This window comes from Callospermophilus lateralis, chromosome X (genome assembly GCF_048772815.1).
Source record: "Callospermophilus lateralis isolate mCalLat2 chromosome X, mCalLat2.hap1, whole genome shotgun sequence".
NCBI lineage: Eukaryota > Metazoa > Chordata > Mammalia > Rodentia > Sciuridae > Callospermophilus > Callospermophilus lateralis.
The window spans coordinates 69,344,393-69,371,086 of record NC_135325.1 but is presented as its reverse complement, the minus strand read 5'-3'; the positions used below and the strand labels follow the sequence as shown (position 1 = coordinate 69,371,086).

Sequence of the window (26,694 nt, the reverse complement as noted above, 5' to 3'; positions counted from 1 at the left end):
ATTCCCTTACCCTGTGGCGTTCCATTGGGATTAGCCCATGGAGGACATGAGAAGGAGGTCAGAGGGTAAGAGGAGAGTGATATTAGGGTATTAATTATCTCTGCTCCCCTCTTGCAGGGTCACTTAATGGTGACTGTATCCTTCAATTGACCAGAAGTCACTATTATTCTGTAGTCAATGTTCCCTCCTTGCTCTCTTCCCTAGTCTTTTCAAAAGTATTTTCAACTCTATTGTTCTTATACCAGAATACTGTGTTATCTCTTGCCCAAGTCTTTGCAAACAGTGCCTTTGTAAAAAAGAACTTTCCTTAAATTATTACAATTCAGTGTGTCAACTATATCATGTAACTATTTCCTGATTGATATAGGAAAAAATTAGAGAACAATGGCAGACCTGTTCAACTATCTAAGGCAGATATATATGAAAGAGGAAAAGATGCCCATGTATAAAATAGATTGTCCAAGAACGCCAGGAAGAATGATCCAAGAAACATCCCTGGATGAGTAGATAATGAACAGAGGATGAGAAAAGAGATAGGAAAACAAGTTCACAAAGTAGGCTTGAGATTGGACTGGCATTTTCAAAATTAAAATTTATAATCCAATTAAGAATTTCCTGGCCAAGAGCTTTTCCCATGCATAGATATGGATCTTCAAGAAACCACATATGGAAAAAAACCTTTCAAACATTGTTGTGAGCTATTTGAACACATTTTGCCTGGTTTGATCACCTGGTGTTAGTAACTACTCTATTTTAACATTTTCTCCACACTTTATACTTATAATGGTTACTCCACAGGAAAGCATAGCATACAAAATAGAACCCTGTACCTTTCCAGGTATTATTCTTTGTCTAAACTCAATTGACCCCATAAATTCCAAGGCCTTAATGGTTTTCCAAAGCCTTTGCAGTCCCATAACAGAAACTGGCAAAAATGCATGTATGTCTCTCTGCTTTAAAATATTTTGTCTTAATGAAGAAGGTCCTTAACTCAATGTATGTGCCCATCAATGATCAAATGCATAAAAATATTGTATTTATATACTATTGTTATTTAGTTGTAAGAATTTTTGTCTCTTAAAGTCTTATAAGAAATATATGCAGGAATTTGCATTAAGTGAAATGTGACAAGCAGATATTAAGTTGCAGGAGCATTTGATTCACATGTGGAAGTCAGAAATTTAGTGAGTAAAATTTTGCTCAGCAGATACTGTGTTTTGTGAAGGGTTGACATTATAGTCAAAGTCTCCATATTTTTATTTTATTGAGCATAAGAGGGCAAAGAGTTTTGTTTTACCACATGGTCAGTGTATTATGTTTTTCATAAAACTAGTAGAAGGAATACAATACCTTGTAAGCACAAAACTGATAATTATATGAAATAATGATTGTGTTAATTCATTCTATTTAGTCATTTTACCTTGTATATATTGTATAAAATACCATGATGTATTTAGTAAATAAACAAAGTTGTATTTGTCAATGAAAAAATAATGAAGAAGGTCCTTAGTGAAGACTTAAAAACTCCTATATTTTTGTTTCAGCCATCATCAGGCCCTATTAATTCCAGGTCATGCCTTCTCTCTCTCTTCTCTCTCTCTCTCTCTCTCTCTCTCTGTGTGTGTGTGTGTGTGTGTGTGTGTGTGTGTGTGTGTGTGTGTTATAAAGTAATCAAATGAGAGATTCCCAGTTCCTAGTGAGTCAAAAAGCTATTGTGGAAATACACATATCCCAAAAGGTAAATGTTTGACATAAGTTTTAATTTCATCAGTCTGCCTTTTAAATTGGATATTCAGGGCTGACCTAAGACATGAGGGTCCCCAGGAGTCTTAGCTTTCTGCCAGGCAATGAAAATACAACTCATGTTATCAGTTTAACTTGGTCATAGAATTCCCAAGTATCCAGAAATAGCTTGCCCAAGGGACCTGTAAGGATAAGGCAAGTCACTGTTTTCACTAGAAATTTTAAAAGAAGCTTTGAAAACAATAATCTTGAAGCAGAAAACAAAGCAGACCTCTACTGCAAAGCCACTCTAATCAGTGTTTGTAAAGATTTTTCCTTCCCATTAAAACAAATCAGTCAGAGAATTTTAAATTCCTCACTGTTTGCTTTATTCTGTAGACCAAGAAAATATTCTAAATGGATTCTTCCCAACCCCTCAGAAAAATTTCAAACTATACTATGCCTGGTATACAGTGCTTTCCATTTTCAGATGATTAATGATCATCACTTAAGGTCACAAGCTGTCCCAAACTGATACAGATAAACGTAGCATGATGTGGGGTGGGGGGTGGGGGAGTTACTGTAGCACCATGAATTAAATTAGATATGAATTCAAGTTACTTGTACAACAAGCTAGTTTATTATGTGAATCCTACCCTTCCAGTGATTTATGTAAATTTATGGGATTAGAGGCAGCAAAACAATAGAAGCTTCAGATCTTCTCTACAGCAGCTCTAATACACCCTGCTTTCCTTTCCATTATTTTAACAAACACACTCAGTGTTCAATTTTAGCTGCCAAATAACCAATGGACCATTCAAAAAATTTACATGAAACAGTAATAAAGGCATCATCTGAGTGGTCAGTTCTGGATTATTTTTGTTGTTTTGTTACTTTTCTTCACAAGAAAATTTCTCTTTTGCTTAGTTCTCTCTCTTTAGAAGGTTTTCTACATGTCTTATTTTTTTTTCCTATTAGATGACTTTGGTGCCCACTGCACCAGGTGAAATCTTCGTCAGTATTCACAGAAACACTTCTAAATATCTTTAACAAGAGTACAAATCAGGCAATTTTCTTTTTCTGTGTCATCTAAAAAAAGCATTATAAAACATAAAAAGTTAATTTTTATGTCATTAAAATATCTTTAAAATTTCAAAGTTGTCAAAACAACAGCAATCTCAGAAATCACTGGAAATTCCATAGAAAAAAACTTTTAAGGCCTTAAAATAAATAGCAACAAGTATTTTGCTAAACAAGATTTTGGAAGTTTTCTAACATTTCTCATATTACATTTTTAATCAACAAAACTATATTTTCATATAACTCCAATTTTATTTTTAATTGTGAATATGTATACATATATTTTAATGGAAAGAAATATGATAAAATGCCAACAGGATTACCTTTAAGTGATGGAATTAAATTTTCCAAACTTTCTACAATAAGCATATAGGCATTCATTTTAAAATCCAAAAAAGTATGGTTATTAAAAAAATCAGTTTTTCTTTTTTATATTAAATCAAGCTAGGTAAGCAAATCAACATACCTTTTGATTAAATGGGCTCGGCTGTTCACATAGTTGGAATCAAAAGAATAATTTTCAGTCTGTAATAAGAAAAAAAAGAATTAAAATGTTACACAGGTAATTCATAAGAAGAATCCAAGTACCTACTTGAAAGGATTTTTTTTAAATAGGCAAGAAGCAATAAATGAATTAGAAACTAACGCCATAGTGGGGCAGCAGCCTGGGAGGGGCGGGGTCTATCCTCTGTGGAGGTAGCAACTCACCCCTGCAGACCAGGACAGACTTGGCACAAACATTTCCTAGAAGAGGGCTGGCTACTGACCATGCAACCACTTATAGAGAAGAGACAATATGACTCACAATCGTTACAGAAACTAATTGCTTTCCATTCCCCAGTGGAGACAATTCTATGCCCATCAAATTGACTGGAAGTTCAAAGGTATTTTTATTAGTAGTAGATAATTAACATGTTAAAATATTTATTCCAAAGATATGGAAATGCAGGCAAGGTAATCCCCCACTGTGGATTTAAACTCTGCACTTCCCTTTGTTTTAAGACATTTGCTCAGCACTGGTTATGCAGAAGACCTTCTTTTATCACAAATATAAAGGCAAACAAGTACTATGCCTAAAACAGGGTGAAGGGCAGACCACAGAGGGTACCAAAGCCTTTCATGTCAGACATGAAGTTTGCAAGCAAACCCCTGTCTCAGTTTTTATCATTAAAACACTACTGTCTAATCTGGTTACAGTAGACTGCCAGAGCAACAGTTTTACAAAAGCAAATGCAGAATACCTGCCTGCCAGATGAAAGAGATGGGAAAACCGTTTATGGGCATCCAATGGCTGGATGAATTGAAGCAGGGGGCAGCACCTCTTAGAAAGGGTGGGAGATAGGGAAGAGTCTACACCGAAGTAAGTTAATGTCCTAGTAAAGTAGGCCTTACCCCCAACACTAAAATACAACTCTTGTTGAATCATTGTAGGAACTGAAAAATGCCCAAACACATCTCCTCTACCCTCCTGGCCTCCTACAGGAAATCCCTACAATGTCCACCTTTCCTTGAGGGCCTTCTGCAATCACTTCAACTGAAAATGCCTGGATAAGGAAACACAATAGCTGTCTAGAGAACAAAATAGCAGATACCTTTCTGATGATTACCTGTCACTAGGCTCTTAGATACAGTTCTTGCTTTCAAAGAGTTCACAGTTTGATAGACGAGAAAATGAGATTGGTAATAGCAGATCCAGCTTCCACATATGCACTAAACAGCCAACAGTCAGAATAAGGACCCTAACCACCTAGAGTAAGTAAAAAGTGGGCAGTGAATAGTTGGAAGAAAGGAGAGTATTGAGAAGGAAACTAAAACCCAACAGTGCCCTGTATTGACTGGGGTACATCTGTGCCGCTTGCACATACCTCTCATTGGAAGACACACTGTATAATATCCACTCGCATTGCTTTTATCTAGAAGTTTATATTCCCTTTAATGTAAGCCACAAACAAATTTTGGTGCTGTTAGAAGCAATGGTTTGAGAGAGTAATAATCAAAGGGGTCAGTTCATTTCTGATTTGTTCATAAGAGAATGAAAGGCAAAATTGTTGCAAATATAACTACAGGAGGAGGAAGCTAACTTGAAGGTCTGTGTTGGGAATACAATCTAAGTATTTGCTAGGATAGGTTATCCATCAGTCAGTCAAACAACAAATGCTTTTTGAGTCAATTCATTTTACCAATATAAGAGGGGGATAATGAGAGAAACTAAGAACAGAGCAGGGAGGAAGAGCAAGAGGAAAAGATTAACATTAAACAGAGACATGAGGTGGGAGGGAAAGGGAGAGAAAAGGGAAACTGCATGGAAATGGAAGGAGACCCTCATTGTTATACAAAATTACATATAAGAGGTTGTGAGGGGAAAGAGGGAAAAAAAACAAGGGAGAGAATTAAATTACAGCAGATGGGGTAGAGAGAGAAGATGGGAGGGGAGGGGAGGGGGATAGTAGAGGATAGGAAAGGTAGCAGAATACAGCAGTTACTAATATGGCATTATGTAAAAATGTGTATGTGTAACCTATGTGATTCTGCAATCTGTATTTGGGGTAAAAATGGGAGTTCATAACCCACTTGAATCTAAAGTATGAAATATGATATGTCAAGAGCTTTGTAAGGTTTTGAACAACCAATAAAAAATGTGCTCTTCTATGATAATCACTACAACATATAATTTAATGAGTGGAAGTTCCCCATCCCCTAAAAATTAAAATAACAGTTCACTTATTCATTTCCCCATGCAAACTTGGGCACATTATTTAATCTCTGTGTGCCTCAGTTTCCTCCTCTGTAAAATATGGACAATAAAACATGAATCCAAGGAGATTACAGTTGCATTTCTCATCACTCATAAAGGGAATCCTTATTCTTTGCTATCTTCAAAACTTGAAACCCCAAGGAGGACCAGAAATGTGACCTCATTCAGGCAATAAAACAATAGCACATGTGTATTCTATCAGCCAGGTTCAAACTTATCAAATCACGTTTTGCAAGAAAAGTGGTAGATTCCAAACAAAAAGGAGAGGAAATCTAGAGGACATTGGCATTGTAGGGAAAGCATGATCAATATCCAAAGCTACTGTCATGTTTTTTTTTGTTTTTTACTTTTGTCACATTTTTTGAAAGTCAGTTTTCAAGTAGAAATTTTTACATGGCTTTGCATATGAATGCATCTAGCCTGTGTTCACTGAGCACAAATATGGAGCTCTGTGGATATCTGGTCTCTCATCAAAAAACCAGAACCACATGTTTGGGCAAAGAAGAAAATTCAAACCAATTTTATCTCTGACAAATATACTACTTCTTGGTTCTAATGGAATAATGTATATGACCACGAGAATTCCCACCTTAACAGTCCCTACCCCCAAGACAAGTCAGTTAACTCGGGACAGATGCTAAAGGAATCATCTGCCACTGTAGGTAAAAGAATGTCATTGTAATTTATCACTTTCCTCTCTTTTTCTTTTTTTACTCTACCCATTCTTTTTTGCACTGCCCATTCTTATGGGTTCTAACCTTCTAATGTAAATATTCCTTCCCCCAAATCAGCACAAACCATAATGGGCAAATGCCCCATGCTTCATCCTAAATGTCATTGGTAGCACTAGTCAATGAGGCAGGTACCTAGAACCAACTTTTCCAGAATGATTGGGGCTAAACCAATTTGTACATTGTCTTTTTCCTTTGTAATCACTTTCATCTCTCTTTATGAAGCAGTTTAGTTGCAGTTTTAGGAACAATATATGGAACAGAATCATCTTAATTGGACAGATACAATCTTTTGACCTCATTAGTGCTATATTCCAAACAACTGAGTTAACAGGCCATAGGTAGCCTATTATATGGTGGGTCTATATCTACTGATATCAAGTATTCTAGTTTATATTTGTTCTAGGTGTGTGCTCAAGCCCAACCCATATGCACTGAAAGAGTAGATTTTTTTTCTCACTACTGGTGGAGCATAGAATAAGATTCAGACCTCCCTGAACAAGGAAACAATCTTGTGTTAATAAATAGTTTTCATGTCTTAAGCCAGTGGTTCTCAACCCTAACTGCACATTAGAATCATCTGAAGAACTTAAAAAAATACTGTCACCAAAGATCCACTTCAAGAGACTCTGAGATAATTGACCTGGAGTTGGGCCCAGACATTGGTATTTTTTAAAGTTTCCCAGATAATTCTAATGTACCTTCAGGGTAGAAAACTCCTGTTGTGAACAAAGAACTGGTGACAGGCTTTGACCTGATATGCTGTGTTTTCTAAGGCAAGCCCAGCTGTTTAGGAGATTGCACCTTTTCTGTCAAATTATCTACTGACGTTATCTCAATATATGATAAAGAACCAGAGAAGGAATTCACTTTTCAAGAAATAACACAAGAGCTTTTCTGTTTTGCATGAATGTATTGGCTCCTGTTTAGCCTTATTTAATCAAAATTTGTTTGACATTATTCCAATCCCATCTTTAAGTATTCTAAATGGCAAATAACATGAAACATTTGAGAGAGGAAATTTTCTCTAAATGTCACATTAATTTCACTAGGAAATGTCCCCATCTCTAATGAGACAGGCAGGTTAACAGAGGAAACACAGCAAAGAGATAAGAACAACATTTGTTTCTAAAAACCTAATTTTGACATAAAAATGGGTCTACAGCAAACTTTTATTTCCAGTCTTGATGGCAAATAAGTCACTTTTTATCACTTAATATACTTCTCTCAAATCCTTTCTCTAACAAGTAGCCTTTTTTCTAGGAATTCACTTAGAGTAGGTTTCTCCTTGGCCTAGTTTTAATAAAATCTTGATTTTGTACAATCCCTATAGAATAAATAATTCTGCATAGCTTGGTTTTCCAGATAACTTACGGCTTTCCCCTTTAAGAACTGAAACTCTAATTTAAAACCCTAGCCATTATACCTTAGTTCTAGAACGTTTCACAATGTTGCTCCTTTTAGAGTAAAAAGACATAATTGTACATTTTATTTGTTATTTTGGTGCACCCTTCTAAACATAAATCATTGTGCCATGAAGGTCTTGCCTATATATTCAATGACCCCAAAGTACTGTTTTTTTGATTTCTTGCCTTTAATTTTCAACAGCTGTCCTTTAACTAACTTGCAATCAAATATTCAGTGATGCTACTTATCAGTGATGTTAGAACAAAAGCAGCTTCTCTTCCACTTCAAGTTCAATGCTTCTACTCTACCATGCTTTTGGAAACTACATAATTACATTTGTAAGCATAGACTGGAACATGAGTTAATAAGTTCTGAGTAGAGAGCTGAGATATTTTTGTCCTAAGAGAGAAATTACATGATCTTTAATATATGAACTTCTGTGCAATTATTTGGGTTTTGTTATTTGCTTGTATTTTACCTGTTCAGAAGCCTTCTTTGCTTACTGTTTTCTGTTCTCAACTCCCTTCTGGATATGTGAGGCTTTTAGTGAGACTTTTGGGTAGATTATATTTTATTATGTTTCTATGTTAATAAGTCTGGCACATCAGAAGTCAAATGCTTCCACTTTGTCAGGCCCCCAAGGTACCAGAGAATGCCCTACTTTAATTGTCATTTTGCATTACTTTTACAGTTCACTGAATTGTGCCCTAGTCTCTGGAAGAGTGACTGCAGCTCTCTCAGTACAACATTTATCACCAGGGAGACTTCAACCCTGAGGAGAAAGAAGCCCAATAAATGCAGATATCTAAGACTAGACTCTTTGCCTACTGGCATAAATCCCCAGGTCACTACACCAAGCTAAAAAAGGTTGCAGACTCTTGGATTAAAATAGAGATTCCTCAAACCCAAAGGTTTGCATTTGAAAATGAACAATCTTCTTAAATTACACTTTAAAAGTCCCATCAAACTGAAAACATTATAACTGCAATTTGCTAACTAATTGTTTTTTTTTTAATTTTTAAACCCTTAATTCATTTTAGCAATACAAACCAGCAAAAATGTAATTCCAGATCAGATGCACAGAAAAGTTATTCTAAAGTGTTGGTTATTTTTTTTTAACTGCTAACTTCCAGTAATGTTAATTGTGCCTATCGATTCAATGATGAAAAGACCCATAAACTTTTCCAAAAGGGGTTGCTGTTTTAAATGCTCAAATGGCCATCCCCTCACAAAATGATTTTTTGGAAATGAATCGACAAATGGCTTTTTCCTACTTCCTATGCCTAATACATAAAAATGAAAATGCAAATTCTACATAAAGAAAAAGCCGGCATGCCTCTAGCTAGAATGTATATTCACAGACTCATCCATCCAGACAGCAGCAGATGAAGTGGGAATTAGTGAAGGTGGAATAAGGCACCATCCCCATAGTTACCATCACTGGAAAGCTTATATTTATGCCAAACTTGAAAACAAAATCTAAGTAAGCTCCTCCTAACCACATCTTGTAAGTCATATGTTCTCCACATAGCACAGCCCTAATTCTCATACACAAATTCATGCAGTTTGACTACAGAGAGCAATTTGGTCTGGTGGGGAAACCCCGACATCCTCTCCCTATTTTTCACTGAACTCACAGATGACCTTGGATAAGTTAATTTGTCCCTCTTAAGACTGCTTTATCCATCTACAAAATGAGGAGAAAAATCTAAATGATTTCAATGTTTCCCTTCAAACTCTAAAAATTCTAGGCTTCTAAAACAAACTGACTGTTATTAACTTATTCGTTCACTCATCCATTGAATAAACATGCACCAAACCCTGAAAATAGAAAAAAATGCATAGCCTATGCCTTCAAGGAGCTCACCTCTTACTAGGGATGGTCAAAATGTCAGCCAATTAGATAAATGAACATAGAGACTGAGACAGTACTACCTGCAGATACATGCACATACTCGTACACAGGTTCCTGGAATACAATTTAAAGAATTATACCAATACTTTATAGAATTCAAGAGCACCCTAATGATTTGATGAGCACACATGACTACCATAGGAGAATCTGGCCTTTATATTTGTTACATCTACACAATCCACATGTTATCAAATAGATTTTAAATTATTACCCTTCTTAGAAATAGCTCATATATCTTTCCATTTGGTCCCATTTCCCCAGTATCCATCACCTTTACCACCATTCCTTCATCTCCATTTGCCTTTTGCTTTGGCTCCTTCAGCAATATGCTATTTGGATAATCTTCCTTGTCCACTATTTTCATCATGTCACTTCTCTTTTCAAAACCTGCAGTGACTCCTTATTATGATTAGCATTAAATCTAAATGGAAATCCTTAGCTAAGCAGTCCTCCATATAAGGCCTCTACTTCTGCATATCCAACTCTCTTCATTTCTAATATATGTCCATCATTGATCATTCCACATTGACTAGCATTTTCTCAGCACTTTGTATACAGACTATACATGTGATTGTGCACCTTTGGTTCCGTGATTATTTCATGTGCACTGTGTCAATTCATCTTTGAACTGGACTGGAAGTTCTCTTTGCCATCTGCTACAATCCTGGTCACTTATTATTCGTGTAATTCAAAAATAAATGACCAGCTCTTTCTCTCTGCCCTCCTCCTCTCCTCTCTGCCTCTCCTTTTCTTCCCCTCCAGGCAGCCCCGCAATAAATCTCTTGGTTGAATCTCCACCTTGGGACTTTTATTTATGCATTGCTCACCAGAGGGAGACCTTTTCCAGTTGTCTTCCTTTTCAGAGGAAGTATCTTCTGTGTTGGAAATGGATTCCTTCAAGCCTACTATCTGATTTACTGTGCAGAATACCCTGAAGAGTGGTACGCAGACATCCGGTTTAGCCTGGGAATCTTCCTGTTTATTTTGGGAATGGGAGTCAACATTCACAGTGACTATATATTGCGCCAGCTCAGGAAGCCTGGAGAAATCACCTACAGGATTCCACAAGGTGGTTTGTTTACATATGTTTCTGGAGCCAATTACCTTGGCGAGATCATTGAATGGATGGGCTATGCCTTGGCCACTTGGTCCCCTCCAGGACTTGGGTTTGCCTTTTTCTCACTTTGTTACCTTGGCCAGCGAGCTTCTCATCACCACAGGTTCTACCTCAAGATGCTTGAGGACTATCCCAAGTCTCGGAAAGCCCTTATTCCGTTCATCTTTTAAAGAAACCAAATAAAAAAGGAACAAAGCTACCATAATACCAAGATGCTGACTCTCAAGATGCTGAAACTATAATTGTAAAGTTTCATTATATAAGTATGGATGTATAAAATGTGGTAGTTATCGTTCTGCCAACTGGCTTGGGGATTCTGCGTGATGCAGAATCTATCCTGATCTCCTATTGGAGTTTCATTTTCCAAGTGGAGACATTTTCTTCTTAGCTATGCCTCCTAGAAAGTGTAGAACTTCCTTTTTTTTTTACTGGCTAATTCCAGTACCTGTTGCTTTTTCCTTCTCTGTATCAATGCAGGACAACTCTGTAGCCAAGAGTTTTTGGGGTGAGGGCAGTGCTTATAGAATTTATGAACAGCATACATTTTAAACCTATGCAGAGTAGCAGAGGATTAAATTCCAAAGCCACGTATGCTCAGAGCACACCCACTCCTCAATGAAAACCTAGTCACATCTCCCTTTTCCTTAGTTAATTAGGAAAGATGTGAAAAGACAGAGTCATATCTGCCTCCTTACATCGCCAAAAATGTACTGACACATTGACCCCACTTCAAGTTTGTACAGTGTCTTAATCAAGGGGTGCCTCAGTCTTCCAGAAGATTCCATAGTTCCCATTAGAGATATCAACCTAACCCAGAAAACTAGTGTGACCTTCTTGAAGGTCAGCTGTGTTGTTTGTTTTTGCTTCATGTTTCTGGGGATCAAACCCCGGGCCTCATGCATGCTAGCAAGCGTTCTACTAATGAGCTGTATCCCCAGCCTGAAGTTCAGATTTTAAAGACAAAGAAAAGAATATGACCCCCAATGGCTACTGAGAGAGTAAAGAAGTGCTTTGCAATATACATCACAAACTCTCATGTTCTTGGAAACAAATGAGAATAACCAATAAGGGAAATTCATGAGTAAGATCCTGTGGTGTTTGTCCTGATGAGTTCTACAAAGGTAGGAAAGACAACAACAGATCCCGAGCAGCTTTCCTTTTCTGGAATTTCAACCTCACAGTGCTCAATGCCTGTGGAGAAGATGTGCCCCAGGGGTGGCTTGAACTTCAGCCTTCATGGTCCCAAGGACAGAAGATGAGAATGGCAGACAGAGACAACTGGGAAGAAGACCTATTTCATCATGTTTACGGTTTCACACCTAGTTTTTTTTTTTTCCTTAAATTTAAAATTTCTAAAATTTAAAACTTAGGAAGTTCTGCATAAAACTCTGCCATTCTAGTTCCCTTCAGCAACTCGGAGGATCTAGGTGCACAGCCTGCATTCCTACGGGAGAACTTGGGACTGAGTAGCAGATATGCATTTGAATCCGCAGCGTCTTGTGAGGGCATGGCCGCGCTGGACTCAAAGGAAAGGGCTGAGCACTCAGGTCTGAATATGTGCACATATTTGTCTCCTAGGCCTGATCTGTGGTAAGCATTGGCACTACTTAACAAACTGTTCGAGAATGGACCACCAGTTTTATCAGACGTGGTGCTAACATACAGAAACTGACTGTGTAAGACACATAGAGAACTTGAAAGAGCTGGGGATAGAGTAGGTAACTGAAAAATACAAATTGTAGTGATATAAATACATGTTTTCCTGTTCATTAAATGCCTCTCAAGTCACAGATGTTAAGTAAATTTGTTTGAATTAAAAATAAATAAATAAATGACCAGAGAAAGATGGAAGGGGTTAAGAATGAGGTTACTTATCACAATTAAGATAGATGGCCAATTCTATTAGACCAAAGTGATCCTATTTCTTCAGAAATTATCCATTCTGTATACTGTCTTCTGTAGTTACCATTTATCCTCTTATCATTCCCAACTACATTTTTATAAGTACACGGCAGTGTGGATATAACTGTCACAGATAAGATGACACAGTTAAGTGCTTCCTGCTCATCTAACTCCATCAGTTCTGCCACGTCTCTGAAAATGGCAATAGTAACACATGATAATGATTTCAACTCAGGGTAGATAAAAAAAAATATTATATGAGAAAATAAGGGTTCATCAGAACATAGACCTCTGACACACAGCTGACAGTGTGGCAACTACTTTTCTATATGTGGTAGAAAACTCTAGGATTCCACTGGGTTTTAGTACAGGGCTATCAATGGGAGACACAGGCTATGTGGTTAACATACAACAAGTTAATTTGAAAGAGTTACGCTCCTTCTGGTCTTTCATTATCAGTCTTGAAGTTTTGCTGGCACCACTAAAATGGTCAGACTATCTAGAATGGGGCAAAGATGGCCCCAGGGAAAATGCTTTCCTCTGCTCTCATTTTTGGGTCAAAGTAGTGCCTTTAGAAGGACAACCTAATTACAGGTTTCACTACAAAGGTCTCCTTGAGAAGCCTTGCTGTTTGCTGTAGGAATTCACGCAACTCAGAGGCAAATAACCTGCAGACAGACCAGGCTAAACATTGTTCCACTAAACAAACAAATAGAGCCTTCTGAATAAGGCCTTTGGATGCTTTGCTAAGTCCTTTATGGGGTACAGTGTACTCAGAAATAGTATTTGCTTATAGAAAGCTCTCTGGAAGCAGTCATGCCTATTGTATGTACAAATGCAAAATCAACAAGGCCACAGTGTGAGTAAAGTAGCTTGAGAGTAAATAAAATGAAGAATCTAGTCTTGTAAGTCAGACTATATCTTGCTACATAAACAAAATTCAATCTGAGGACTAAACAGCTATCACCCACATATGCCTGTGGAACAAATCCTAGAGTTCAATCACCATCCCAAATATGTAAGTACAACATATTAAAGCTATTTTGCAGGCACAGACAGAGTGCCTTTCATCTCCAAAATCAAAGCCCTTCACAAGCAAGTACCAACTGTTATTCCTCCCCTTAAACAGCCAAGAAAACAAACATACAGGTTAAGTGCTACAGCCACATTAAATACTGACTCAGAACATGCCACAACAAGAATGACAAAAAAAAAAAAAAAAAAACAGAAGCACCGGTCTTGGCATAATCTACTACTGAGATAGAAAGCAAATATAATACAATAACATCAGTCTGCCTCATACCTGTTTTTCTAAGAGTGGCATTCTTGGCTACTTCCAGTAAATGGGTAAGAAAAGTGTAGCCTAGCAGTTAGACAAAGGAAAAATGTGGTACACACTAACTGGAGATGGTCCTCCAGACCTAGTTCAAGGACTAGGACACATAACCCAAGGGCTTCAGGAGTAAGGTGCTTTGTTCCCTGGAACTTTGACAATGATTTATGAGGTGGCTTCAATTCCAAAGTCTATAACTTGATACAGCTGGTCCAACGGCAATACAAACTCCACCTAAGACTTCCCCAAAGCAATGAGATCCAGGGATCCACAGTATAAGCTCTCCTGGATCCAGCCAATCATTGAGCTCCTCTGGCTCAGAGAAGGCCCAGCACTCTCAGAACCTGAGCTGGTCCATTCTTTTCTGCTAAATTCTATTTTATCAGTGTCTCAATTCCCAGTAGTTAGCAGCTACAGAGCCCTGACTGCCTGCAGAGTGCAAGTTCTATTGAGCGAGGCTTGTCAGCTGAAAAGACTTTCAAAATATTTGGAGGGAAAGCAGCAGGTGGCCCTGTGCCTGTGGGCCAAAACAACACCCCCAAATTCAGTTCCAACCCCAATCCCATTATTTATATTATACATCACTTAAAACCCAGTTGCCTCCACAAGCTTATTTAAGAATGAGAGTAATAGCCTTTGGCATATCGGCCTAAATTCATTTCCCTTGTACCAGCTTGTTGCTCAAGCCTGTAATATGCGATCATGCTAGCGAGAGACAATGGAGTAATATACCATCTTAGAAATAGCAAATGCATTAGCTTCTAATATTGATTTTTTCTAATTAGATACAATACAATAGATCATTTTCTTGTTTGTGGTCAATGAAACCCTCCACAGCTCTCTTTTGGCACAGAGATTTTGATTACTGCTATGGCAAACGGAGTGGTGTCTCAGTACACTGGAATGAGTAGTCAAAGATGTGCACACACAGCATCCATATATATTTACTGTCACAAAAATATAAATAGATTATTTATTTCTGACCTTTTAAGTACTAATTTCAAATTTAATGAGGCACAATAAACATTTCTCAAACTCAGGCTCCATGGTTGCTTTACATTGGCAACCTTCTAATTATGACTGTAGTTTAAATAAAGGGCACTTGGCTCTGTGGAAATTATTAGGCACTGAAGGAAACCCACAGTAGCCTCCAGTTTCTAGCAACAAAAACAAGCACTGCAGCAAATCTCTGTTGGAGGCAAGATAGAGCTTACACTTCAGCATCACTTTGTGGACCATAAATGAAAAGCAATAAGAGGATTCAAGGATGTAATGGAAATGTTTACTCATTCTCTAAAACCCCCTACCCATTCTCCAAAATTCTAACAGACCTTCTTATTTTATGCAGGATGGAGGGATGAGGAGAGGTGATGGCAGATTAGAATTTGTCCTTTTGAACACAGAGATTAACCAAAAGGCTACTACTATATGACATAATAAGAGTGCTGGCAGCCCTGTACAATAAAGCATAATTACACCTCACAAAATGGCTAATATCAGCAGCTTGAGAGTGTCACAGTATTAGCAATCTGTAATGCAGTTATGCAGTGCACCTCCAGAACAATTACTAATGCTCCTTGTATTTGTGTGGAACCTTTTATCACAAAGATTTCCAGAATGTTTAACAGGCTATTATAAAAAGGGATCATTTCTCCCCATAGCTGAAACACAATAGTCATTCTGCACCAGTAATAGTAAATATAAAAGGTTGCAGGAGAGAGAGAAATTACTAAACCTTAGAGAAACTATAAAGGAGAGGAATTATTTTTAGATGGGCAGCAAACAGATACCCAAGTTGGAAACTACAGCTGACAGTAGCTACATTTTCTACAGAGCTCATAACACAGAACTGAAGAATTTTCCTTCTCATACAGCCAGCAAGATTTCCGTAAAGTGCTTAATTTCTATAATAGAGCAGGTGCCTCCTATTAATAAGAATTTGCATTTGAAAATGAATACAATGCACAAAAACTTTTTCTTTTCCTGAAAGCCTTTTTAGCCAACATGAACTAGTTAATCCTCCTGCTACCATTATGAGCTAAATAAATATTATTAACTCCATTAACAGCACCACAGAAGAGGTTAAGAGACTTGGCCTCTACTAGAAAGAGGCATCTAGCATCTGCAACTAGAATTTGAGACTCCTCATGCTGGGTCCTGTGCTCACGCCACCAGGCCATACCTCATTAGGATTCTGGAAAATGCAATGAAATGGAAGTAATTAGGACTGGCTGACTGAGTATACTATTTGGGAGAAAAAAAAAAAATCCCTAGCCTGCTTAAACATGACAGGTCCAAGGGCAGTGAACACAACTGTAGAAATTTCCTCCTGAAGGAAGATTAAGAAATAATGAGGGGGAACTCCTCACTCTCCCTCTTCCATCAGATTCCCCACAGGGAAAAAAAAAAACAGAGACAATTACAAATTTAATTGTAAAAAAAAAAAAAAAGAAAGAAAGAAAGAGAGAGAGAGAGAGAGAGAGAGAGAGAGAGAGAGAGAGAGAGAGAGAGCTGTTAGAAACAACACCACAGTGTGTCTGACAGCATATCCCCTTCAACCCATGCCTTCCTTTTCCTACCCTGTTCTCAGCTTCCTGCCTCCCAGCTCTTTGCTGGTCAGCTTTTCAAATGGTCTTAGAGACACCTTTCTCTTCATTCACTCTTATATGTTCACACCCTTCTCTCAAAGTAAACTGGTACACCCACTCCATTATCCTGCTTGGCTCAATACTTGTGTCTACTTGAAAATGAACATTTTGTTTGGAGCTAAACCAGATGTGAGTAGTCACTTCTCCCTTCACACACACACAAATTTTGTCACAGAAAGGAAGATGTATCTTTGGGTTTAGATATTTAAAATTGCTTCTTCCTGGTATACCTAAGCTACAGTTAAGGTCTAAAATCACCCTTGTGATTGTTTTTGCAGACAGTTATAAGCTTAGAAAAGATCACAGAATATTAAAAGAAAAATCCCAGAAAGTCTCCAAACACAGAACCTTCAAGATAATAATAGAAAAAGTTCTTACTAGCTGTGATACCTTGTATACATCATGGAATCTGTCCAATCAGCTCTAATTAATTTACAGAATTGTTACTAGAATCAAATAAAATAATGTATGCTCAAATATTCTCTAAAACTAAGAATCATCAAACAAATGGTAGGTCTTCTTATTATCAGGTAACAAACTTGATTTCTCTTAAATATTTATTTCTGTCTACAACTAAATTTCCATTGTACACTGTGAATGGCTTGCTTTCTAAGCTTCCCTTCTCTGCTGGGATATTTTACCTTGTTCTTTCCCTGACTGTTGTATCAGAAAAAAAAAAGAAGAAGAAGAAGAATATGGTATGCAATTTTTCTTTTGGCTCTAACCTTTCTGATGGTTGATTCATATAGGAATAGAAGGAACCTGACCCCCTACAACAGACACCTGAGAGAGAGAGAGAGAGAGAGAGAGAGAGAGAGAGAGAGCACACTAGCTTAAAGAATGTTAAAATGACCTCACACCATCTGAAATTATTAGAAAAGCAAGATTTTAGACAATTTAAAACCCTTTATAAACTAGTTTTCTTTCGCCCCATTTCCTTCCTTTGTTATGATTGAACTGTCACAGAATATCTTTAAAAAAAACTCATCCCAGGGTTAAGTAAAGCACATTAGCATGCATAATTCAGAGCTGTCAGCTGGAAATGAGCCATTCTACGGCTAGTACAGTCTGTGGATAGGAAAACAGAATTAAAGGACTGGGGCAGCTGCACCAGAGCCCACTAGGTATTGCCTTGGAGCCTGACTATGGACCCACTCTACCATTCCTTTTAGAGCTGTGCTGTTCAATAGCATAGATACTAGCCACATGTAGAAATTTGAATATTTAAATTAACAAAAATGTAATTACATTAAAATTTTAGTTCTTCATCACAGTAATCACACTTCAAGAACTCAATAGCCATATGTAGGTAGTGGCTACTGACTTGGGCAGTGTAGACAGAGCATTCCCATCATCACAAAAGTTCTTTTGCACAGTAGTGCTTTAGAGGAAGATCTTTGGCTTGTGATTCAGCATTCTTCTTTTCTGAAATGTTATACACTTAATAACTCAAGGAAATATAAGGAGTATACTTACATCTCTCATATTACATAACATGTTTTATGATGCATTTATCTATCAATCTCACTACTCATTCGGCAAGGTACTTCTTTTTTTTTTTTTTGTACCAGGGTTTGAACCCAGGGGCACTCAACTACTGAGCCACATCCCCAGTCCTTTTTCATATTTTATTTAGAGACAGGGTCTCACTGAGTTTCTTAGGGCCTTGCTAAGTGGCTAGTGAGGTACTTCTTATGGGTAAAGAATATATCTTTAGGGGCTGGGGTTATGTCTCAGTGGTAGAGCACTTGCCTAGCACGTAAGAGGCCCTGGGTTCGATCCACATAAAAATAAGTAAAATAAAGGTATGCTGTCCAACTACAACTAAAAAAATAATTTTAAAAAAGAATAGATCTTTAATGTCTGTGCCTTCAATGCTAACCACTGTTCCTGACACACAGCACATGCTCACTCACTTCTGTTAACTGATTAATAGTGACGTTTGAACCATCTATGAGATAGGAACATTTCTCCTCTTTCATAAATTAAGTCAGAAATGCAAAGTTTGCTAAGCTCTTTTAAGATAGGCAATTGTGCTTCTAACATGTGTATTTGTTTTAACATTTCTCACAAATTGACAAATAAGGGACTGGCTTAAGCCAAAAAACAACAAATTGTCTGTTTCCTCAACCCTCTATTTCCATCTCTATCATTCATCAAAGTATCATTTACAAACCTAAAAAATTTAAATGCCATGCTTAGTAATATTAAGATGCCAATGTGTAATATAAATAATATTGAACATAATATAATTTGACAAAGAGAGTGTTTTACAATTTAGCACAATGAGAAATATCTGTTGGGCTATGTATTTCAATGACCGAAATTTAAAAATTATTTTCTCAAATAGCATCTTATATTGGTATGATGATTATTTTAAGATAGCTTTGACCTGTGTTCTATTCCAGTAACTATGTTTTGATAAGTACATAGGCAATGTATCATTTTCCCTTTTAAACAGATGGAAAAACCAAGGTCGAGAGTTTGTGAATCCATGACCAATAGCCAATTATTGGAAGAGTCAGAGCAAGAACCAGACCAGGGGATTTTCCACTCTATAGACGGTAGGAAATGGAAACCCAGTTAGCTGATTTACCACTTTTGCTTTTAATCTATGGTCACTTCCGAGATTTATCCTTCATAAAAAAATACATCCTTTCATGCAACATTAATTATTTATTCAGATCATGATTGAGCCTTCAGTTGCTTTACTGCCAAATGTGGTCATTTGAAAAGGTTCCTGAAATCATTACAACTTGACAATCCTACACTATCACAGCAGGCTTTGAAAAATTCCCTTTGGGCCCACATAGCATTAAAATTCAGTATAACTTTAGAGATTATCTAATATCTAATCTCTGTCTTTCTCTTTCTTCCCCCACCAAATACACACACACACACACACACACACACACACACACACGCACACACACACACGGAAAAAAAGGGGCTCAAAGAATCTTACCCCAACCCCAAAGTCACACAGCTGGTTATTAGAAACCCAGGCCTGGGTTCATAACTCATCTATTCTGATATCTAGGTCATAGTTTATCCTTCTCCATTTGCCTAGCACCTTCCTGTTATTTCTCCTAAGAAGTCCCAGAAGAATAAAACCTAATGTTTGAGGTCCCATCAACTCTTGGGAAGAAAAAAGTGAAACTTGGTGCAAATGATGTTTGTAAATCACTTTCTGTCAATATCCTATCATTAAGAAAAGTAATTGTTCCTAGGGATATTGTAGAAAGAGGATGTATGATCTACCCAAGGAAATAGACTGTCTTTAGCTAAGTGATCAGGAGAATGTCAAATGATAAAGCTTTGTGAAATACAGCCTCATTCTAGCAAATGACTTGCTTTGTTGCCACTTAAATTGCTCATCTATAATTGCTGGAAATAAACTGCAACCAAAATACAGTATCTTCTATCAGGTTTGCCCACTGGGGATTGTCTGATCATAGTGAAATTATCCAAAAGGTAAATTTTCTCATTTTTACTGCCTCAATGAAAACTCTGGCATTAGGCCACTGAGAGTAGCTGGAATGATGGCAAGTATTGCCTTCTGATGAGGAAACTCTTTTCTTCTCTAAATAGGACTAAAAAACTAACTGTGAGCTTATACTTCTGAGATGAAAAACAACTATGTAGGAAATGAAAAATCACCATCTTGAAGTCATACCTTTGCAGTTCAGATTTCACTCATTCGTATTTTGTGATCAATCAGATGGAGCTAGGATGCTGTATCTATTTTTATGAAGGATTGCTGGACAAACTATGGTATAAACAAGATTACAAGGAAAGTGTTTAAACTACTTAAGAAAATAAATTGTTTTTAAGCACTTTAGAAGCAATTTACAAACAATAAATACGTTAATTGCACATCATTCTTATTTATTCATTAAAACAGATCCAAGGACTTCTACTTGGCAAAACTTCCTGGCAAGGGCTTTATTAGTCTACTTCTTATTATTCTATGAACTTGAAAGTAATAAAATTGCATTTGTTTTCTATCTATAATTCTGACAGGCCTTCCCCCAAGTTAGTCTCAATTAATCAGATTTGATTATTCTATATAAAGGCTGAACAAAATGACAAAGCCACCAGCCTCAGGTCAAAATATGAAAGTCACAGAAGTTCCTGTACCATGTTTAAGATCCTTCTTTGCACAAACTGTAAGTAACCATTAGTGGAAAAGATGGGAGCAATGAGAGAAAGTAGAAGGAAAAGCAAAAAGAGATCATTCAGAGGCCTCCCACAAGTGAAAAGATTTTCCTCATGCTCCCTGGCTATCCTTGACTGACTGTTGCAAAACAAATGGCAGCTAGTACAGCTCGGGCTCAAATAATTTAATTCTACTCAAAGGATACTGTTCAGTCTAGGTGAAGTCTCCATGATGGACATAAACTCTTCTACTTCTACTCTACTCTCAAGGAACTTACTTTTGAAGTACTGAAGATGGGTAAATGAAGATATGATTATAATGCAATGCCATAAGTGCTACCAAAGTTATACCTTAGTCTGTTTGTGCTGCTATAACCAAATACCTGCATTTGGGTTATAAATAACAGAAATCTTATGACTTGCAGTTCTGGAGGCCATGAAGTCCAAGATCAAGGTGCCAGGAAATTTGGTGTCTAGTGAGTGTTGTTCTCTGCTTTTAAATGGTACCCTATTGCATCCTCCAAAGAGGATAAATACTGTGTCTTTACATGGCAGAAGGGCAAAAGTGAAGTAGCTAATCCCTCAGGTGCTTTATAAGGGCACTAATCCCATTAATAAGGGCAAAGTCCCCATGACTTAGTCACCTTCTAAATGTACCACTTTTAATACAATCACATTAAGTCTTAGATTATAACACATGAATATTTTGTGGGGACATATATATTCAAATCATAGGAGGTAGTATATGCACTTGTGCCTTGGAAGCAAGAAGGAGAAACCAACAGAGAAGAATCCCCCCCCCATCAGTAATATGTGCCATCAGAACTGCCTTCAGACACAAGTAACCTGTGGGAGGATTGAACTGGGAAGAACCTTTGGCTTGAGGGAGAAGCATACTTCTCCCTGGTTTTAATTCTTGATTTTGCAAGTTTCTTATGAGTGCTTGGGGGTGGTAGGGAGGGGGAGGGATGAAAGAATGAGGAGAGGGAGGGGGAAAAGAGAAATGGGGGAGAGAGAAAGCGGGGGAGAAGGAGGAAACTTTAAACCATGCTTTAAAAAAATCAAGCAACTTCCCTACAGCTACAAATCCAGATGGATTTGGGTTGGCTCTTCTACAAAGTTTGGAAGACAAGTTATCTTCCATTCTAGTGTCAGAAAAATCAATGTCCAAAGGGGTACATAATTAAACCACAGAGACTTATTTTTGAGCCAGTAAAAGTTTTATCTAATGGTCAGTTGTTCATGATTTTCAAATTATTTTTCCAGCCTTTGCAGATGAATGAGCCCTGAGACAAGTCAACTGTATCTCAGAGAGTCTCTGAAAACTTGTTCTAGGCCCCTTGGCAGAGGTAGGAAACAAAGATCAAGCTCTTTGTGCAGCAGCTTGTAAGTAGAGAACTTCACTTTCCTCAGTAGTTCAGACTCACTCTCAGCCCTCCAAGTAGAGATTACAATATAACTTGCACATTTGGTGGGGAACAAAGAGAGTAATTTCCTTTCTTATGTAGTTTAGGAATATGGGTTTTATAATTGATCTCTTCCTCTTCTGATCAGCTAAACATGTGCCTTTTCTCCAAAAGAAGTTAAAAAGCTATTGGGTCACACTCCAGTTTTCTAGGTGCTGCTGAAGCCCTAGTTATACTGTCTCACACCAGCTGTGTACCATCCCTAGAGGAAGGGTCCTATACAGTGCCCCAAAACAAGGGAAAGTCACAACAACAAACTAGGGAATTCTTGGTTTGTTCAGAAACCTGGTATCTACACCAAGAATGATGTTTCTGTTTTCTCTCCCTGAATAGCAGTCTGGGGGAATCTGAAGCCAGACTTTTTCTGTCCATAAGGCCTTAGGCTAACAATGTATACATTGTGTTGCTGTGCAAACAGGGATTACTTTTATCTCTTCCTCCCCAAAGTTTTCTCTGTCTTGCTTTTAAAAAGACATGAAAAGACTGAGAAGGAAGAAATAAAAATATGAATGACCACACCCTGTTTGCTCTAAAAAGAATTAGGATCCTACAGCAGTTGACCATTTTATAAAATTGCCTTTTAAAATTTTATTTTCATATGTTACTATTTCTTCTGTCATATGGGCTTATCATCATTATTATTACTATAAATGCCTTTTAGAAAAAGCCTACAGCATCTGGAAATCTCAAATTTTCCCACTATGTGTTCATATTATCAATATCACTAAGAAGAAAACAAGCCACATCTAAAGTTTTTCTCAGACATGAATTATTTCCTAACCCAATTAAAAGCACATGACTACAAAGCAGCAGACAATGTTGTCTTAGTCTGTTTTGTGCTGCTATAACAGAATACTTGAGACTATATAATTTAGAAAGAGCAGTGATTTGGTTCCTTATAGTTCTTCAGACTATGAAGTCCAAGATCAAGGTGTTACCATCTGGTGAAGGTCTTCTTGCACATACATGGAGGAAGGCATCACATGTTGAGAGAGCAAGTGGGGGACAAACTCATTCTTTTATAAAGAACCCATTGTGAGGATAACAAACCCAATCCCACAATAATTATATCAATCTATTCATGAGGATAGAACCCTCTGATTTCAATAACTCTTAAAATTCCAGTATCTGGGAAGGGTGAGGCAGGAAGATGTGAGTTCAAAGCCAGCCTTACCAACTTAGTGAGACCCTATCTCTAAATAAAATACAAAAACGGTCTGGAGATGTGGCTTAGTGGTTAAGCACTCATGGGTTTAATCCCCAGTACCAAAACAAGCAAACAAATGAATAAATAAATAAATAACTCTTAAATACCCAACCCCCAAGTACCACTATATTGAGGATCAAGTTTCCATCACATGAACTTTGAGTAATATATTCAAACCATGGCAGGTGTCATGGAAATTGAAGACAGCATAGCAGCCATCAGTCCATCCTTTCTAGAACTCTTTTTCTGCTAGTGGTGAGCACCTGATTTTTAGTGATAAAAAGATTAAACACAGAGCACTTTAGATAGGGAAGGGAAATCATCCTGGTCACCCAAAGATCAGGCTCTGTCCTTATGCCTGAGAACAGATTGCCCTTGCTGAATATGTGAAAGTTATTGTGCTAGTCAACCAATTAGGTGGTCCTAGGATAAAACACAGTACATATTTTTACCTAAATTAACTAATTCAGAAGGCATGCTGGGCACAATGACATATACCTATAAACCCAGTTATTCATGAGTCTGAGACAGGAGGATTGCACATCTGAGGCTAGCCTGGGAAAATTAATGAATCCCCATCTACAAAAATAAAAAGCTTTTTATAGTTCTGGGGATGTAATTCCACAGAATATTAGCCTAGCATATGCAAGTACCCCGCACCACAAAGGAAATAAAAAACCAAATATTGAGAAGATTTTATGATTTTGTGATATTTCAGTCTTAAGTCTTTTTTTTTTACTTAGTTCATTATTTGCTGTAGAAACTAGAAATAGATTACAACCAGTTCAAAGGAGTCAAAAGAACTACAATTTTATATGGAGTAAAGAAAAGTTGAAATAAATTCACAAAGAGACACAAAACTGAGTTTTTTCACTGAGGTGGAGAATTTGGGGGCATAAGAGGTCAATTGAAAGCACCATGCCACATTTCCACCACAGAATTTATTTGCATGACAATAGGCTAGAATCATTTTGGATTACTATCAGTTATGGCAAATTACAGACTTGCAATTTGCAAATTGCAGAGTTATAAAATAGCTCAAAGTAGTGAAAGGCTGGACTCAGATAAAGCAAAAGGTGTAGTCTCTTTTTTCCAACACATTTGCCCAGTGTAGACAACCAATGCAAAAGTTGGCTTCATGCAACTGACTTTTTGCTTCTATCATAATTAAGCAATATGAATGTTGTTCCACAAATCACATGGTCTCCAGGGCCTTTGCCAATTTCTTGACCTTGCTTGAAGCTCATTCTAGTCTAGAAGTGTTCTACTTAAAAGAAGGCATCCAGAATTGAGTATAATTCTCCATATATATTCTGAGTAGCAAAGACTTCACAGGAGTTAAAAACTCCTATAATCACAAAATTATATTTCATTAATGAGACCTAAAGTTGGATCTGTTTTAGCAGCCCATTTAATGTCTCTCTAGTTGCATCCCTTATAACATTTCTACCCTTCCCAAAGACCCCTTCCTTTTCAGTTCCACAAGCTCCAGTCCAGACAAGTATCAGCTTGGAACTTCCAAAAAAGACCACCAAAAGGGCAAGCAAAGCCACTGAAAGGAAAGTGGACCAAAAGACAAAATAACAGACCCCCCAAACAAAAGAAATTCTTCTGAAAAGAAAAGGGAACAGTCCAGTGAATGGTGTTGCCAATGTGCCCAGATATAGAGCAGAATGGAAGAGTGTCATATATCATGGCATGGATAAGGATATCATAGTTGTATCTTCTGCACTCTTCATTTGTAAACAACTAATTTCTCATGCTCAGGAATACATCACATCACACTAAAGGAAAAAAATCAACAGAAATAACCAATTCATTATCTACCTAAGAAATAAAACAGAATGAAAAAAAAATAGCTGAACTGTGTTTCACAGCTGTCCATTTGTTTGACTTTTATTGAAAGTCAGACTCCTAGAAACACTTTCCTCTGACCCAGCCTTTTGTTCTTCCAATCTCCCCCTCTGCTCACCTCTCTGCACTATTAAGAGTTTGGTAAATAAAGTCAATTATTCTAAAAGTGCCAAAACTCTCATTTCAACTGGTTTCCCAGTTAATGTACCATAGCAAAGAAATGAATCGTTATTACAAGGAACTAAAAATAAAAATGTTTCAGAGTCCATAATTGGCTTGTCTTGTTGGACTTTTTAGGGAGCCAAAGTACCAGTTCCAGGCTATTAGCCCTTGGTTTGTAGGAGAATAATATATTTCCTCATTAAAATACTTTGCTCTCCACAGTTTAAAAAGATGCAGTTTGTCCTCCAATCTTTGGTTTTTAGGGGATTTTGAAGCTTTGGAGGCACAATGAAAAGACAAGAAAAAACAAATAGGCACTATGCTGTGAAATCAGACATTACCTTCATTAATACTTTACTTCCTCCTAAGTCAGTTTTCTAGCAGCTCCAAAATTCACCATATCAAGAGGTCATTTTTTTCAAAAACAAATGGCCATGTGTTTGTGTGGACAAGCATCTGTTGAATATCAAATATCAGTAATTAGCTAGGTTAGAGGCCAAGGTATCTACACGTAATTATGGCAATAAGACAATTGAAATCACAAATTCAGGGATCCTTTGACACAACCTAATCCAAATGAGATTTGCTTTGTAATCCATGTCATCAGGGCCCTTCCTATGAGAATCCAGTGAACCCAAATGTTTCATGGTCTGTCTGTGGCCTTTTACCTAATAGAACTGTTACCTGTGTCCTGGTTTCCATGAGTGGTACATGTTATTACCTTGTATTTCTTTTCCTCACACTTACTATGATTGCAAGTAATTATCTGCATAATCATTTTGTTAATGTCTGTGTCCTGCACTATAATCTGGGCTCCAAAAGTGTAGGAGCAATGACTATTTTGCTCCAAATGTGCATCACATGCTTGGTAGGATACAAGGGTAAGTAGAGTAGATACTAATGAGTCAATGAACCATCAGCTTAGCTGGAGAAGAAAGTCTGTGTGGAGTGATGAGAAATAGAATTGTCTAATCGAAGCTTTACTTAACCACTCTCTTTAAATTTGTGAATTTTCTTCCATAATCACTATTGCCCTTTATCTGTCTTAGTTATCCTCTATGACACTTATTTTCTAAAATATCATATATTTCATCTGTAGACTTTTTCAATTATCTCTCTCTCCCTATTAGAAAGTTAACTCTTTGATGCTAGGAAATTTTATCTGTTAACTGCTGCCTAGAACCCTGAAAATAGACCTTGAGCATGAAGTAGGTAATCAATAAATATTTGTCCACTG

General features: G+C 37.2%; 2 protein-coding genes across 3 annotated transcripts in view; one reads left to right on the top strand and one right to left on the bottom strand.

Annotated features, from left to right (window-relative positions):
- Positions 1-26,694, bottom strand: part of Pcdh19 (protocadherin 19) — a 99,809-nt gene that overhangs the window by 39,024 nt on the left and 34,091 nt on the right. For both annotated transcript variants that reach the window (XM_077106821.1, XM_077106822.1), the window contains exon 3: positions 3,269-3,327. In XM_077106821.1, coding sequence (XP_076962936.1) covers positions 3,269-3,327 — 59 coding nt within the window. The remainder of the gene's footprint in view (positions 1-3,268; positions 3,328-26,694) is intronic.
- LOC143639504 (3-oxo-5-alpha-steroid 4-dehydrogenase 2) lies at positions 10,421-10,897 on the top strand (the record flags this gene model as incomplete). The annotated part of the gene is made up of 1 exon (XM_077107697.1): positions 10,421-10,897. A coding segment is annotated over one exon (477 nt), but the record flags the coding sequence as incomplete, so codon positions are not given.